We start from the raw sequence: 18,818 nt of genomic DNA, 5'->3' as shown, positions 1-18,818 counted from the left end.
TTGTTTGTTTTATTTTTTGCAGTACCATCATCACCTGAGGACTTCACGTATGAACCTACGGATGCTTCTACTATCCGCCTGAAATGGAATCCACCAGAGCAGTTGACTGGAACTCTGAAGAAGTATGAAATTCTTTACAGTCTGGATAAGCAGAAGCCATTATCTGAGTGGGATGTGCATGAGGTAGAGGGTGATGCCACAGCAGATACGGTGAGTAGGTGTTTGTATGATATGTGGGAAGAAATTCCATATAACTAATCATATTAATGATAATTTTAGGGTAAGCAGTAAGAATTATAAATGTAAGGAAATGTTTTCTGTGTCACATTCAGTGTAGCAGAAAATGCACAGATGACAGTAAGATAAGTTATTGTTAGAATTTTATGTACAGAGTGGATACTTAATGTATATGAAATGGCCATTTTTGTTATTAGGTTGTATCATGTTCATGAATGTTTAGGTATTGATATCAAACTATCTTTCAAGTTATTATTTCAGTTTCAATGAGTACTCTCTTCTATCACTGATTTTCTATAGTTACTGTTTACAAATTGACATATTATTTAATAAAAGATGTGCATGTTTCAACAAAAACTAGACATAATTTATCTTCAGGAAACTTTATTCCGAATTAACCCAATGATGCCAGATGTCATGTATAAATGCCTTAAGATTCAAACTTTATCGTTATGATGAGTAATTATTGATGAAATTAGTAGGAAGATGTGTTTATGCTCATCTTGAGTGTTTTACCAGTGCTTTGCATAATGGAGTCAAAGATAATCATGTTTACTGTTTTTCTTCTTCTTCTTCTTCTTCTTCTTCTTCTTCTTCTTCTTCTTCTTCTTCTTCTTCTTCTTCTTCTTCTTCTTCTTCTTCTTCTTCTTCTTCTTCTTCTTCTTCTTCTTCTTCTTCTTCTTCTTCTTCTTCTTCTTCTTCTTCTTCTTCTTCTTCTTCTTCTTCTTCTTCTTCTTCTTCTGATAATTCATATGTTATATGGCACTTTAAGCATGTAAGCATGTTCTTAAAGTTTCCTGCCTGAATTGCCACGTTCTTGATTATGTAAGTTGAGCCAATTGGTCTAAAGGTGATAGAAAATATATAAAGCATAGTTTCAGTAAATATATCACATTTATAAAAAGATGTCAAAAGTTCATTTTCATTCTCCCATAATCCTTTGTTACTTCCTTTAGATGTAGTCCATTCCCTTTGATCAGAAAATCTAGAGTATATACTACAATATCACTATAACAGGCTTCCTAGAAATGATTCACTAGGTCTTTTATACCTAACAGTAAGCTTAAATCTCCAAATCATGTATTACACATTCAAACAAAGGGTTTAGAGCATTGATATTTCTAGTGAGATGTTCCACACAATGGCACTCTCAGAAAAATGATCCCAGATATTGCAAACGCCCTCTAGAAATACACCCTCGGAAACAAACCTGTTGTCATTGGGATAAGTAAGTTTATCCACATGATATATAAAGGATATACAGATCTGTTTCCATAAACTTTTATTGGTTAAAGAAGATTGTAGCATATTTTTGTCCAGCAAGATAATAAAGCGATTGGTGGACTTTGATACAAGGGGAAAAAATTTAGTCCTAACCAGAATCACATTACATTACAGTGTAGATAACAATGATTTCAGTATAAAGTTATATAAAGTAACTAGCAAAGACTGTATTTATATGGAAATGATACTATAGTACTTGTCAAAGACAGAAGTTACTTTTCATTTACTTAGTACTTTATTAACTACTTTGCCTGGGTCTGTAGTATACTTTTCAGCTTATGGCACATTATTTGTTAAATTATTCATTAGAGTGAATATTTCAAAACACAAAAATAAAGCTACTGTATCAGTTATATTGAAAAAAAATGAAATGTGTGTCTGTCCAAATGCCGATGTAGCGAAACTTTTGTTGTGGGATTTCAGCATTTGAAACTGCAATTATCATTTCTTAATTTTATATTCATAGTGTGATTTATAGACTTGATAAAAGCCATAACAGTTTAATGATTAGTATGAAAAAACAATTTACCATTTATAACCCCTTATTGCCAGAGCCATCAACAGAGCTTAATCCACTCAGTACTACCTACACCATCCTTGTCCCATCTCTGTCTTTGCCATCCTGTCTATTCGAGAAGTTGCTCAAGAACTCACACATTACCACCTTAGTTACCATGCTTATAGTTCAGGCATAGCTGCAATATAGTGACCGTGCATCCACAGATATGTCAGGAACAAAGACAATCATTTAATGAAACAGAGGGATAAAGTTTAGGTATCTCTTCATATTTCTTCATTCCCCTCCTTTTTTCTCAAGCTTGGAGAATAAATTTTAGTATTTTTACTTTTTTCCTTGTTTCATATATTTCATTTTCTACTCAATAATGGTAAACTTCCAGTCATTATTATTTGGGTATTCAAGATCTTTGCTGTATATTAGTGTTCTGATTCCCCTTGCAGGTTGGGGGACTTGTGTCGAACACTGAGTATTGGTTTCGCATTCGTGGCTGCTCAGCAGTGGGATGCGGAGAGAGTACTAAACCATTGGCTGCTACGATACCTGCTATTCTTCCACCTGATCAAAAACCACCTTCCAGTGAGTTTTGTAAGTGTAAATGCATCTTTTAAAGGGTTGTCTTATATCTTACAAATTTTAACATCAACATACAGTGTATGATTGTATTGTAAGAATATTCTTATCCAGATCAGTTAAATGAAATGAATATCTAGTTTCCGATAGGTAAAATTGTAACTCACTTCAAATATTTCTTAATGTTCCTAGTGTGAAGTTACTAAATTTAACAGTTTAGTTTTGATTTGATCATTTTTCAATGTCATGTAAAGTATATGTCATTGCCTTGCATCACTGCAGTTTCTAAGGAAGAGGAAACTATCTAGTTTTCAGTATGCATAATAGGCACTAGTGATTTCTGATAGTCATTTGTGTATCATCTTTGATTTTTCTTTTCAAAGATGAAAGATTCAAATTATTTACATTGGCAGTAGTGAGTTTTGATTATATATATTTTTTAAAGATGCCTTTTTATATTTACCTTTGGAGAACAAGTTGTACTAGAGAAGCTTTATCAATTTCTTTCCTGTAATTGAATACCTATTAGCGCACTTGCCATCATGATTAATTTTGTTGTTGCTCTATGTATACAAAAACCTGAAGTCAGTTAAATTTACTGAAAAATAAAACTATTATTCCAGATCTCATCCTATGCTTGGTTACGGCATTTTTTCTACTCACAATCATTGGACTTGCATCTGTGTATGTAGTCAAAGTCCGCAACATCTCATCATCTCCGCGGGTTTTGGCTTGTAATGGAAATGGCCACATCAACGGTAAACGCAATACACAGGTTGTCAAAATAGGGCAGGCAGATGGACAAGCAGATGGAGATTGCCAAGAGATGGAAGTATACATCCCAATGCTAACACAAATACCTGCAGACTTCAAGTGCCCTCCACTGGATACAAAGGTAAATATAATCTTTCAATTCTTGTTCTTCTGTTTCTTAATACATAGTCTGGAAGATAGACTTAGATACACTAGTAGTTAAAGACAGTTGAAAATAAGTCTTTAGGTTTTGAATATATTTAAAGCCTCTTGTTTTCTGTTTTCAGGTTAAGGGTCTACCATATGAGTTCATTGTCATACATTTTGGCAAAAGGTGTGAATGTTAATGAATTGTTCCCAGATTAATATCTCCAAATTTGGCTGACCCACAGTTATATAAGGCCTGTTTGAGCCATACCATCACAAATCTCACTGAACTGAGCTGCCTTGTGAATTTTTTTCGTTCACGTCCATACCTTTTGTCTACACTTTTTATCAAATTTTACACGATGATGACAGATAGTCTCTACACTTGGGTAGACCATATTCTGGATATGTTTTTTTATTGTTGGCTGCCATACTGAGTAACTCAGATGACTGCTCATTGTACCATCTGCTTCATTGATATAATTTTACCCTTACTTAGTGCCTTATTCTGGAGATGCCTAGATTCTATGATTTTATATTTTGCACTATATACTGCTGTTTATATTAGCCACCTTAGTTGCTAGAACTTTTCCCTTGTGTACTTATTTTATAGTCTAGACTATATAGAAGAGAATTCATCATTAAATGATTTGTTTGTTAATGCAGTTATAGATTTATTTACAGAGAATAATCGGGTTTTGTTACATTTTTAAGGGTTTTATTTTGAAATAAAAAAGATTTTGGTTATTTTTATTTTGTGCTGTAAATAAAAAAATAAAAAAATGGAGTGCCATTCACAAATTGTCTTTGCCTTGATGCTTTCTTTATTGTATCTCAAAATATGTGATGTGGCAGAGAAACAAAAGACTTAGACACAGCTTACATTTGAGCCATTTGCCTCTATCGTAAGAAGCTGGGAAGTGATCAGATAAGATTAGATAAGATGAGTCAGCACTCATAGCTGGCAGAGGCCGGGCCGCCTTGAGCATATAGCTCGGGCGAAGCGACGTCTTCGCATATCTGTCTGAACTGAACTCTGTAAATGCCATTACACAGTACATTGAAAGGTGGTACTGATGGTACTGATCCCAGTATTCCTGTTGAGTGTAAATTAGCAGGAGCTAGCAAGTACGCACACTCATCTGATCTGCCACTCCAGGAAATTAAAACACTGCCCACTTGTGCCAATCAATGGAGTCATGTGGCCGGCTGGTAAATTCTGCCCCCTTCAGCTACTTAAGGGTTGACACTAAGTCCACATCAGGACAAAAAAAATCATCTGACTTGTGTTGACTATTGACAGCATCATTTCAGGGTTCTTGTCCATCTGCTTTAGGGCAAGCATGCTTCTCCTAGTGCTGTAATAATCTATATCATGATAAGCCCGTCTAAGCCATGGGGCATAAAACAACATTTGTATACTGAGTCTATAGGTAATGGAATTGGGAAGGGAAAGAATACTAGTTATCCTGGTCTATGTAAATCCAGAACCCTTCAGCATTGCTGACACAGAGCTTCTAGCCAACCTATGCCTGCTTGCTCAGGTTAACCGTATGACGACGGTGCGTCACACTCGTGTGACACAGCTAAATTCCCGATACCGGGGCGTCATGCCATTGTGACGTTTCAAAGGCAATATTGCAATGGTCCAGCATAGGGGTTTTTGCGTAGCGCGTGCCCCGTTGGGAAAGGGTTAAAGGTAACAGCCTAAAAATGCCCTCTAGAATCGTCACAGACTCTTGTAGATGGATTTACACTGTAACAGAATATAAACCTGTATATAATTTAGAGGCTGTGTAGCATGGTGTCAAGGACCTGATGAGATCTGTTGATTTGCAATGCCTTTGGTTGGGTTTTAGTTATACACCCAGAAGTAGCCAAAGCACCAAAGAGGCAGTTCATACATTGCTCCATTCCTCATGACATCATTACATTATATGACAGTGGAGGCCTATCTTTGTTCTGTGAATTATATGTGCGGAACCTTACAGATTCAGCCTTAATCTCCTTTTTTATACTTTTATTAAAATCGATAATCTGCTTATCCAGAATCAAAGACAGGGAGGGAATCATTGTCCCTGTGCTTCAAATTTTTAACTCAATTGGGCGATCTTGATATTAATCCAGGTGTACTGGTGCCCTTAATGTAAGCAGATAAGTTGTAACTATATTCAACAAGAAGCAAATTAGAGACATTGAAACTTAACTATTTGTCTCATGGCAGATAATTTCCATCACCTTATCTGTCATGAATCAGGAGTAGATCATAAGCCCATAGGGGAGACTCCTTAAGTGACTGAGAATATGAACCAGTTTCCGTCCAATGAATTTCTTGCCAGGAGTGTTTCTTTCCAAGCTATCGCGAGGAATGTGGACAATGGCTGATCCTCGTCCAACTCTAAACTGGTGTTGTATTGCTGCAACACATAATCAACTCAACAAGTTTTGGCTCTGCCTGGATACAATGAGCAGGTCTAATGACTTGGGCTATTTGCCCAATGAGGCATCAGCCATAAAAAGAGCCATGACGTGAAATCATGTCCCAGGTGGAAAGACTAGCAGACACATAACATGATATTACATCATCTGTCATTAAGAGGTTAAATTAAAAATCAGAGTCAGACCTGTCACTGTCTTCCCATGTGGAGCTTCTATTGCATGTCAGTGAGGTATCCTCTCATGATATTGTTGTCATCAAAAGGTCAAAAGCTGTTGGTTGTCCATGTCTTCTGTGATGAAAGGAGTAACATGAGCAGTAGAAATATAGTGAGGGGGCTTAGGAGGCATTGTCAGATCAAGGCAATGACAGGCAGAAGTAAGTCAGATCTTCTGACTCACTGACCTAACATCTTAGATGATTTATCTTTCCTACTATTTCAAGGAATTGGGAATCAGGAGAGGTCTTAGGTTAGGTTTAATTATCTCCTTAGCAAATCAAACATGAAACATTCAGGTAAATTCTCAGAATAGTGTCTTGTTACTTACTACCAAGATAGTGGTACCAATTGATGCCCCATTATTGCATTGATATATGCCACAAATATACCTTCGTGATCCCAAGCAGGGGGGCTTGGAACCCCCCTTTGGGAAGGGTTTTCCCTCCGTCTCCCATGCTTGGGAACAACCATTCTTCTCATGTATAGGGAGAATGGAGCATAAGGCTGATAATAAGGGTTTACACAAACCTGCAACATTGTGATGACAGCGAAAATTAAGTGGGCTTGTACAACATGTAAAATCTTCTGAAAGAGGTAGATCTGGAGAGTTAGATGATTCAGCATATAACGTACACTGACAACAACCATAGATGGAGCGTTGACTGAAGAAAGGCATCACAGAATTCGTTGCAAACCCTTTCAGTATCAATAACCCATTACAGACAGGTGTCATGACATACATTAAGACTTTGGATATGCCCAAAAGTCTTACATCATTGCTTACATGACACAACATTGGAAACTTCTCACTGTGAAGTTCTGTCACAGTCATAAAGTTTTATGACTGTCATGGTGCTAGTTTCAGAGCTACACCCTAATCCCTTAGCTTGTGACAGATTTGAGGAAAAATGTTCATATTTTCCCTGTCCTTCTAATTTCTAGCCAGTAGCCTTGCTGTCTAATATATCCTATCCAGACAGCCAGTTAGCTGGCTTGTACCCCCAGCTGCAATAGGCAAATGATACTAGTATTCTATTCTGAGAAAGAAATGTGACATGAGGTCCAAGTAGATCATGCCGATCATGCACAGAACTTCCAATTGGCTTAGTGTGACTGGTTGGTGAATAACGGTTTGTGTCCCTCACTCTGTCCTGTTGTATATACATGGAGGATGCTTGTCTTCCAGTATGGGATTAGGGGGGAGCTGTTGCTGTGCCCCATGATGATTATAGTATATTTATGGCATATGTCAAGGCATTTTATTCAATATTATTCACATATTACCCCACAAAATCCCTGATCTGCTTTGCAGCCTCCCCAGTTATCAGGTATAAGAAGGACAATTTCAGGTAATGTCTACTATATATGATTAATAGAAAGTGAGTGGAATCTTTTTGTATCACCATTGTGGTGTTTAGTAACATGGCACTAAAATGGGAAATGCCATTAAGATATTATTATGGCAATAATGATATAACTATGGTAATTATGATATAGTGATAGTAATAATGATATAATTATAATAGAAGATGATCAAGGTGAGTTGCAGATGCGAAAGACAATATGGAATAATTCGCCCAACAATAGTTACTTATGCAATGCAACATAGGCACCATGAAAATTGCACATTAATCAGCAATGAGAACACCACAACTAGCTGACAGCAAGAATTACGCAACTTTATTAGGAGTGCAAAAGTCGTGTATTATCAATAAACAACCAAAAACACATTGGACTTTACTTCCTATACCAGTATGTAAGATTTCCTTCTTAGGGTATTTTTGAGAATCATCATCAGTATTACTGAAACACCAAAATCCATCTTGCTAATTACATGAATTTAATCACTGAAGGCAAAAGAGAGTTATTTCTGGCCCTGACTTGATGTATACTTGTTCCTGGAATCTAGGTCCTAAGTGGAGAGTGTGTATACATTAACCCCAGCATTAGAACTCAAATTTTTAGTGCATGTACACAGGCTGCCTGTTTTAAATGGGTTGATTAGAACTTCTGTGAAAATAATAACCCCTTTGCAGACAGGCTGAAGGTAACCAAACAAATCCTCAGTCATAAATCTGTTTTGAATTGTAAAAATAGTTGATAATTGATACCATATTTTGTTTGGCTACAGTGATGGTTAAGTTAAAATAGTAAAGTAATTGGTGTACACTTGATGATGGATTTAGTTTGGAAAAAAAAGTAATCTGTAGATAGATTTATCTATATTCTTTTTTATGTAAGGTTTTTGATGCTTGATTATCTGTATTATTTTATGAAATACTAATTTCAAGATGTGTATTTCCATTTTTAGATATTAGATAGGTTATAAGGAGGAGGATTTTGATTATAGAAAGAGTCTGATACAGCTATGCTATTAACAGGGAGGATATCCAGAAGCTCGTATGAACGGGATGAATAATCCAAGGTGCAATGGTTTCGTTGTCAGAAACCGAGATCAGCTACAAGCAGTTCCTCATGCAGAGACGAAGGTGAATACATGTTGAGTTTGTGTTAACCCATTGGTCGCAGTTTTAAAAAAATATGTCTGAAGTAGGATGGCGGGTTTACATTGTCTAGCACGGTGCCATCCACGTCTACAACCAACTCTGCCTTTGCAGCAAATCATGCCATCCGCTGCTAATGGGTTAATCTTATATTGATACAAAGAGATAGCACATCCCCATATGAGAAACTTGAGCCTAACCAGTTAATTTTTCTGTTGCCAGGGTTTGTCGTCAGAGGAGAGTGAACGGCTGGTGATAGGTGCCAGCAGCAGCAATGGTGCCATGAGCCTGAGTGTCCTCCCCCAAGTTTATCAAAATCATAGCCAAGAGCCGAGGGAAGCTGAACAAGGTGGCAGCGAGCCAAATCATTCTCAAAGTGGTACATTACCTCCATCTCCACGACATGAACACAACCATAGTGGAGCCTCTCAAGCTGGGCTTGCCAATCTCACTAACCTCACTACTCTAAGTACCACAGAAAGTGATGTGGAGATGGAACCAGAGAAAATGATGGCTGATAGTGTTGGCTCCCAGGATGCCAGCACTCCATACCAACACAATTCCCATCATAATACGAGTGCAACAAAAACATCATCCCCGCAACCCCCACTCACAACAGTGCAGTAGCTACGTAGGTGCCTGGGTATAGTTCCCAGCTACCCACCCTCGCAGGCCCCTATCACGGAGAGTCTCCTCTGGTCTGATGCGGGTATTGATACGTATACAAGGCCTGGCCCAGCTGCTGCGATGGTATGTGGCAAATTTGCCCATCCAGCCCACAGTGGAATTGATGCGTGTGCCTTGCTCCAAGTGTACAAATGTCAGTGTGGGTACTTGAGACCATCATATGAGCGGGGCTGGGTCAGGCACCACACTGTAGCCACTAACAGCTAGTTGTTAGTTGGTGTGTACATTGTTGCGATCATGGATATGGCTCTCAGTCACACAGTATGGGCTCAGTGTTCCCTGACAAACAAGTCGCGGTACAATTATTTAACCGAGGCTGAGTGAAAGGAGTACAAATTATAATTTTTCCTGTCATTTTTTATCTGTAAATTGTGACTTGAGAGCTGTGTCCAGGGTGCTCCCTCATTTCTCTGACGACAAGGTATCAGGGATTATCCTGGCAAATAACGGCATACCTGCCCCTCCCCCCCGCAACCATACAGCCCCAAAGATCCCTCTCACGTCTTCACCACCTCAGCGTCTCGCCATATTTGTATCAGGGATGGTAATCTCTTCTCACCTCTTTTGATAGGACTGTAATACACCTTTGATTCTGACATGTTTGATTGGTCTGCTGTTTTATATAACATACAGTAGTACAAGAGTAATGGGTTAATACTCCTTTACATGTAAATCAATTTTAGGCAGCAGTCACATTATAACATTTATGTGTTTTTTTGTTAGTTTTTTGTTTCTTGTTTCTTACTGTTAATCATTGCAGTCTGAAATCAGGGAGATTCATACCAAGAGCATCTACTAAGTGCAGAAAATGGGAAGATGATTACTTGGTGACACCAAGTCGAAAAAGAGAATTAAGAATAAAAAGATGAGAAAATAGGGGTTTATTAGACTGAGAGGCAGATATTTAAAATCATGATAGTTTAGATATTGTATCTCTTTTGTCTGTTTCCTCCTAACAAGCAGCAAGTGTAAGGTCATTAAGTGGTGGACATCATGTAATCATCCTCTCTCTCTTATGTACCACAAGATCACATGCAGTGCTTATAACATAGCAAAGCTAGCTGAACAACAATTTACCATGTTATCAGCCCTTTCAATGTGGGTGAAGGATTGAATACATGCCAAACTTTAATTGATTACTTGTTTAAGATTTATGTAGCAGAAATAGTTTCTCATAGACACAATAATTCTCAAAAGAGTACTATGCTCATTTAATAAATTACTGTGATATAATATGTAGTGAATAACATGTAGTTGCTAATTGAAATTGATAGTGTAACATTATGTTTATTATTTGCTTGACACAAATTTGAAACAGTACACATCAAAATTTTGGCATTGAGTCTTTAGGAAGGTTTCATGGTCCTTCACCCACATATCCATATTGCATTCCATACAGACTTCTGGTAAGTGGTGCTGTACTACTTCTCCAAATTGCTACCGTTTAGTCACCTTGTGCCACTCGGATATCATTCACAAACATCATCTCACTTCATCTGCATATCATGTTTTCCAACTGTATGATGAAGTTCATGCAGTATTCAAGGCATAGATTGCAAAAACAGGTACATACTGACTGATTAGCGGCAATTTTGAGTAGTACTTGTATCATCCGCCTCTCAGTGAAGAGCCCGGGCTAACCTCTTATCCAAATACATCACCACGACATCTTCATAGCCCTGCTTATATGATGTAATGTTGCTCCTAGAAATCTATGGTTTGTACAGCAAATTTAATATAAATGATTTTTAGAATTATATATATGTGTGTGTGTATGTATATACTAAATTTGTGTGTGTGTGTGTGTGTGTGTGTGTGTGTGTGTGTGTGTGTGTGTGTGTGTGTGTGTGTGTGTGTGTGTGTGTGTGTGTGTGTGTGTGTGTGTGTGTGTGTGTGTGTGTACATGTGTGTGTGTGTGTACGCATATTTACATACACATATACATACTCATGTACACATGCATTTACATACCCATACACATGGATATACGCATACATGTACACTCTAGCACATACTACATGTACACACGCACACGTGCACGTACACACAGCTGCGCACACACGCACACGTGCACGCACACACACATACACTCACACTCACACACATACATTCACGCATACAGGCACACATGCATGCACACAGCCGCACACACACACACACACACACACACACACACACACACACACACACACACACACACACACACACACACACAACACACACACACACACACACACAACACACACACACACACACACACACACACACACACACACACACACACACACACACACACACACACACACACACACACACCGCACACACACACACACACACACACACACACACACACACACACACACAGCGCACACACACACACACACACACAGCGCACACACACACACACACACACACAGCGCACACACACACACACACACACACACACACACAGCGCACACACACACACACACACACACACACACACACACACACACACACACACAGCGACACACACACACACACACACAGCGCACACACACACACACAACACACAAAGACACACGCAGCACAGCCACACACAACACACACACACACACACACACACACACACACACACACACACACACACACACACACACACACACACACACAGCGCACACACACACACACACACAGCGCACACACACACACACACACACACACACACACACACACACACACACACACACACACACACACACACACACACACACACACACACACACACACACACACACACACACACACACACACACACACACACACACACACAGCCGCAGGCACACGCACACACACATATTTACATATACACAGATACAGATACTTATACAGATATGAACATTTATATAGTAACACACTCACACAATCAGAACTACAAACTCACACACAGCCGCAGGCACACGCACACACACATATTTACATATACACAGATACAGATACTTATACAGATATGAACATTTATATAGTAACACACTCACACAATCAGAACTACAAACTCACAAACAAACAAACAAACAGTTTAAAATTTCTGATACACATGTATCTCAATAGATGTTTATATGTGTGTAGTTATCATTTATACTTCCCAAAAAATACTACAATGCATACATTTACACATGTATGTATATTCATACATATACATTAATGCTGTTTACCAAGAACTACGTGAAAACGTATACATGTTAAACAGCTGTCTGTACTGATTTGCCTTATTAGAAAATTGTTCAAACATTCAGGGCAAAAGGTGTATGCTTGTAACATACATAGGTGTGGTGCCATTGGCAAATGTTGGAACCTTCCTGCTGAAGTCTTATGCAGGGGTTCAGCCTGGTTGCTCTCCTGTGTGCGTGACGTAGCTGTCTGAGATGGGAGTTTCATACATAAGACTTGTTTTAATATTTAGTACAAATCATATTCCATTTACTAACTATATACACTGGTTAACTCAATCCCAAGTAGGACTACTGAAACAATCTCAGTGCTTTTCTCAATCTGCGGTTGTACAGATTGTAATAAGTCAACCATGCAGCACTCTGAGTAGTCAGACCACTGCTCTCAGCATTTCTAGAATTCCCTCATGGTTTTGTATCAAAACTTGACACTAAGAATGGGATGTGGTGAATCAACTGGCTGATGAGCAGGAGATTGGCTGTGCAGAGTGATGCGAACCCCCTTCCTCCCAAGTAAGAAACATAGCTCAGGCTTTTACCTCAGTTACTGTGTGGAGCTCCAGTTAATGACAGCGTGCGGAGATACCCGATATACGTATTTGTTGCCCACTGAAGAATATTGTCTTTATTATTATGAACTTATGTTTATCTCACTGCTAAGTTAGTTTTGTTAGCAGAAAGGGTGCCAACATTAGCGGCTCAGGTGAGGGATACTTTGCACTCTACAGCCAGCCACCCCTGCTTGACGGCCTACTAGAATTAGTACTCACACAACACTGCTGAAAGGGAAACTTTCATTAGAAAATTACATATGTGCTTTTAATATACTCTCTTTCTATGTTACACACACAGTCACTTACACACATATATACATATTAAAACAAAATTTATTTATGATTGGTTAGCATGAATGCACACACATTATTCATGACTAAGATGGAACCCTTGAGACTATGTAAGATCAATTACTTTTGCATTGCTAAAAAAATGAGAAAAGGATTAAAATATATGAAATTAGTAGGGAAATTATTAGAAAATAAATTAACATCTCTGTGTGTGTATGCTTGCGTGTGTGCGTGCGTGTGAGAGTGTATGCATGCATGCATCTGTACTTTGCAAGTCCATGTTTACGTGCATACACAGCCACTTGTGTGTCTGTACGTGCTGCATGTGTGTGTGTTTGTGTTTGTATTTTTGTATGTGTATGTTTTATATTGGTAAAGAACACCTCTCGAATAAGCAAACATATATCTTGAAAGAGTAGTTTATAAAATTATGTTTCTTATCCTATGTGGAGTTTGTGATTACTGTTCCAGTGGGCCAGGTGTGGCTGGATGCATAGTGCAAGGGAAGAGCCCTGCTTCATGCACATGTTTTCTACCTCATAGAGGGCGCAGGTCAGGTGGGGCAGGGACCTGCTGTTTACTCTCCACTCTGCGAGGTCAGGTGGGCAGGCTCTGTGGGTTTGTTTCTCAGGGAGCTCAATGTACAAACACTACACACCATAGTGTCTGCCCACTCGGCCCCTTACCCCACCCAACCCTCCACCTCACCCCTAATTCCCGACCCCAATCCCCCACCATCACTCACTGCACACATCCCTACATGCCATAGTCTCCAAGCAGTTCCTGTCACTACCTCCAGACAGCTCATGTGCACGTACATCCCACCCAGCCACCTTGAATATAACTTTTTTTGGTTACATTTCTTATCTGTGCTCTTCTGTATTTTTGTATGCAGCCCCTCATAGAATTCCTTTGTAAATGATAGTTATGAATTATGTTGTTTCCATACTCTTTGTGTATCCAATGAATTTTTATTTTCCTAATATCATGCTACCTCATTCTTTTGTATGATGAGTGAACATTTAGCATTGCATCTCCCCGTGCTGCATGTGTATGATAGCTCAAGATAATAGATAAAACTGCTCCTCTGCCACTCCCTCGTCCTCAGCCAAGAGCGCATTAACACAGCTACTTCATGATAACCAGTCATTATTTCGTCAATAGGATGTATCTTGTATATCATGTTTATTATGCACCCATTACAAGCTGGATGGCACTGCAGGCTGCCCTAAGCTGTTTCTATCCTCCCCTCTGTAAAAGTTTGCCAATTGCCACTCAGACAAGAAGTAGTTTTTTCATAGCTAGGGCAGCCTCCCATGCCTTTGATAGGGTAAGGACACAAATGAATGAATTTCTAAGAAAATTTCAGTCCTATTAATGTAAAGGATTGAAGTTTCTTAAAATATTCTGAATGTTTGCAAATTACTCTAGCCACTTGGGGGTTTGGATCCCTTATCCTACAATGCCCCATCATTTATTGTAGTTTTAAGATATCGTACAAGTTAACATGTACACAGGGTTGGAATACATTTTGTACAATAATTTAATGTATTGAGAAATGTCTTGTGCTCATTTCTATTTGTAAATATTGTAGTGACACTACTTACCATGTACAAGGTAGTGGAAGTTATTGGCTTAGGTAGAAGTGAGCTAAAGTTAAGCCTGTTATTTGCATACTACTGGTTGATTACAGTGTGGCTAGAGCACAAAAAGGTGACACTTTCCATCACCATCTTAATAAGGGAAAATTTCCTGACATGTGCGCCATGGTCAGCCATTTATACAACTCTAGATAACATCTCAGTGTGGTTAGTTTTCACATTTGTAATTGAGTGAAAATGAGCTATGATGAGAACCCGCTAAAACTTGGAAAATTGGTTGAGCAAGTCGCAAACGTCAGGGGGGATGAAGAAGCAGCCCAGACTGCAAATCATCTCAAGATGGAACCAGCAAACCCGGCACTAAACACCGGACCCGGTAATGTAAAAAAAGAAATATATATGAAAAAATAAAGACGAAGGAAAACCTGGAACAATACTCCTCTGCCTGGGGTATCTCACACATGAGATACTTCCTGCCAACATCTATTTGTTTATCACAATGTACAAATCTATTCGGAGGTGCTACAGTCAAGTGCTCAGTAGGTAGGCCTATTTCAGGTAGCCTAGTCTGTCCTCCACCTGGTCCACCTCCATTGGTTATTGGTTCTCCATTTATTTATTTTTCATTTTTGATTTATCTTTTTGTGGTCCACACCTCATTCTAAATTCAGTGTTGGGGCATGTGATAAGCAAAGTTGTTTGTCTGATCCTTCATTTTCTGAACTGGTCCCAAATCTTATTAATTGTCATCACATGATTCAACACATTATTCCATCAGTTATTAAACTTGTTTTTCCAGATGATCACCTGCATTCAGTTTCCATTAACTGGATTGTGGTTCGATCCTTTATGGGGTCAATTTGTTTCACATTGTTTATATGGATTTCCACTTGGTCACTGGGTTCACCATTTGTTCTTCGGTCTGCCACCGTTTTTCATTGCCTAGCCACTCACACGATGCAATATCGTAGCCATCGAGTCATATAATGACATCTTATTCATCAGGATACACTATTTAGCTTCTGTAACGGTCCTGCCTAAGTTTCTTTGCTATGGCAATAAACAGAAATGTTGCATACTATGATTCAATAGTGACCAAAACCTTTTTGTGAATCAAGTAAAGCCACTGTGTCAATTTATTTTATTTTTTCCTTCATCTATTGTAAGAAGGCTGACAAAAAAGAAAATATCAGTGAATGCTTGTTGAACCCAATGCAACTTGGCCAATCTGTCCATCAACTTTTGAAATGAGCACACTGGGAATAAGCTATTGTAACTTTTGTGTGGTATAGTAGCTTATCAATGTAATCTGTCCTGTGGTGTGAGAATCTGTGGACCTTATATGCAAGCTCTTCAACATGTAGTGTCATGTGAGCTTTAAACCCACTGCTGGCCTTCTCGACCACAGTTGATACTGAATAGTAGCTGGACATCATGTATTTCAGGAATTTTGAGAAGTCGCTTATATAGAAACATGGAGATCTTTGCCTTCTGATTACTCCTGAAATTTATGATTTTCATGGAACTTTGTTTATCAGGCCCACTCCTGAAGCTAAAGATTCAAACACCAAAGGTAAATATTTTAAGAGATCTGATGTTATGTGTACGGCACTATGTGTTTGTTACAAGGTTAAAGGTTATGAGGCTAAAGGAATGTAATCTGAACCTCTTTTTCTCATTCTTTTGTAAGATATGTATTGTAATTTTAATTGGCATTGTGTAAAAAAATGAAAAAAAAATCTGTGATCTTGTGATAAACAGGTGTCTGTCTGAAACTTCTGTATAATATTTAACCGCATAGCTCAGGTTGTCAGTGTTGTGGTTTTCATCAACATGTTTTGCTGAATGGTACCATCAGTCACTACTTAGAAAGAGGATTATGAGAGGGTTCATCAGGAACAACAACTGACTAGAATTTTAATTGCTCACCTAGACAAACTTGTCAGTAGTGACTAGGGTAATGAAAGACGGGTGGGGCAGGAGAATGTGCTAGTCACCAGTGGAAGATGATAGTCTCTGAATGTCAAGGCAAGTCTAATGACACCTTTGTAAGTTTGTCCATTGGCACTTCCTGTCCCTACATATTGTTGAGTTCACCAGTTTGGGGGATTTAGCATCAGGCTTATATCTCAGTTGCTAACCTACATGATGAGCCTAATTTGACTTCCACAAAACTGTTGAATAACCCTAGATTTAACAGATCAGTTTTCCATAAAGAGTGCAGGGGACAAATTGCAGCAGATAATTTTAATTGTAAACCTTACCCTACCTCGTAGGTGATGTCTTGACTTGCGACCTCAGTAAACACATTTTTTGTAATTTATTTATTTTATTTCTGTCATTTGTGTGAGTGTGGGCACGAAATGGAATCTATTAGTGATGGCAATAATGAAAGGTGAATGATGTATGAAGCAGTATGCGTAGCCGTGGATAATCTGCTATTGTATCCCATGTGCATGCAAGCATGATTAAAGATCATAAGCTGATCACAATCAGTTTGATTATTACTGACTTTGCTGGTAAGGACATCACTGTATTTGATATTTTTTTCATAGCTGTACAAGTCAAATAAATTAGTCTTTTAGTAAAATTGGAGTATGCTAGATATGAGATGGTGTTGGAACAGTAACAAAACCAGCCAACACCACCTCAAATTCTAACTTGATTATAGAGTAACATATATCAGGTTATTTTTGTACCAGAAAACTATGGCCTCCTCACTCATTCTATTTTGATTTGAGTTTATTTCCCTGTTATGTTATTGTGTTTGAAATTTTCCAGTAGAACACTTTCAATAGTTCCTGCCCCTCTTCTGAACATGTAGCGAGGCGCAGCAAAGCAGTACCTGCAAGCAAACAGGTATATATATATACATATATATTTATTTATTTATATATATATATACTCCCAAACCAGTGAAACTCCATTCCGGTGATACTTTATTTGTTCCTAACGATGGTCGTCCCAGTAACTGCTCAGTCCTGGAAAGTGTGAGGAGGCTGAGGCATGTTGCACATGGAGATACAGCCAAACTACGTTAGTCCCAACACAAAGTATATATGTAATGGCTCTTTCTTGTTCCATTCAATATTATAACATTAAATTCTTACAATGCCTTAACAAATGAATGCCAGAATTAAAATAATAATAATAATGGTAATAATAATAATAATAATGATAATGTGCCACTGATTGAAGGGGTTAACAAGTTTGTACTGTGAACAAAACTCAAGTCCTTGGTTATGATGCAGACCTTGGCTAAGGCTTCCAGGCGACAACACCGATGGTGACTCCTTAGCACGTGGCCTAAGTATAGCATCGTTTCCATCAGAACACAAATTATTTGTACTGTGTTATATAATGAATCATTGCATAGACTCTTTCAGACTGTTCCCAAGAAGATGAAAAATAAAATACAATTAAATACAAAAGTAATGATTATTATCCAAAGTTAACCATAATAAGATCTGATTTCTCAATTATAATTTCATCATCTAATCCGGAGATCATATGCTCTAACTTTACGAATTATAAGAACTAAGATTTGATACAGTGTTGACACGCTCAGTGCTCTGCTGTTACCGACTAAGGTTTACCGACTAAGGTAACAGAAACAGTCGATGTCACTAAAACCATCTCATATATCCAGTATACACAGCTTATCTTAGACAGTGCTGGTTGAAGGGATGTGATAGATTGCTGTGCTTGTTGTACATCTACTTCCATATTTGCTTGTTAGTTTGGCAACCAAAGATCACTGCCGTGTTTCTCCCAGTCTAATGCTGAAATGCAGTGTCGACTAAG

General features: G+C 38.4%; 1 protein-coding gene across 6 annotated transcripts in view; it reads left to right on the top strand.

The window, feature by feature from the left end:
* LOC122254642 (protogenin) overlaps nucleotides 1-10,207 on the top strand; it is a 195,900-nt gene extending 185,693 nt beyond the window's left edge. For 3 of the 6 annotated variants that reach the window (XM_086537740.1, XM_086537738.1, XM_086537742.1), the window contains 5 exons: nucleotides 23-210; nucleotides 2,482-2,626; nucleotides 3,235-3,506; nucleotides 8,550-8,657; nucleotides 8,895-10,207. In XM_086537740.1, the coding sequence (XP_086393866.1) occupies nucleotides 23-210; nucleotides 2,482-2,626; nucleotides 3,235-3,506; nucleotides 8,550-8,657; nucleotides 8,895-9,299 (1,118 nt within the window). In that variant the 3' untranslated portion in view covers nucleotides 9,300-10,207. Of the gene's footprint in view, nucleotides 1-22; nucleotides 211-2,481; nucleotides 2,627-3,234; nucleotides 3,507-3,651; nucleotides 7,896-8,549; nucleotides 8,658-8,894 lie in introns of those variants that run through there. The other 3 variants (XM_086537744.1, XM_086537743.1, XM_086537739.1) reach the window with 2 other exon arrangements.
* The last annotated feature ends 8,611 nt before the right edge of the window (nucleotides 10,208-18,818 follow it).

This window comes from Penaeus japonicus, unplaced genomic scaffold (genome assembly GCF_977035675.1).
Source record: "Penaeus japonicus unplaced genomic scaffold, GWHDUDI00000001_assembly GWHDUDI00000006, whole genome shotgun sequence".
NCBI lineage: Eukaryota > Metazoa > Arthropoda > Malacostraca > Decapoda > Penaeidae > Penaeus > Penaeus japonicus.
Note: the sequence above shows the minus strand (reverse complement) of the source record. Positions and strands in the feature narration are given on the sequence as shown.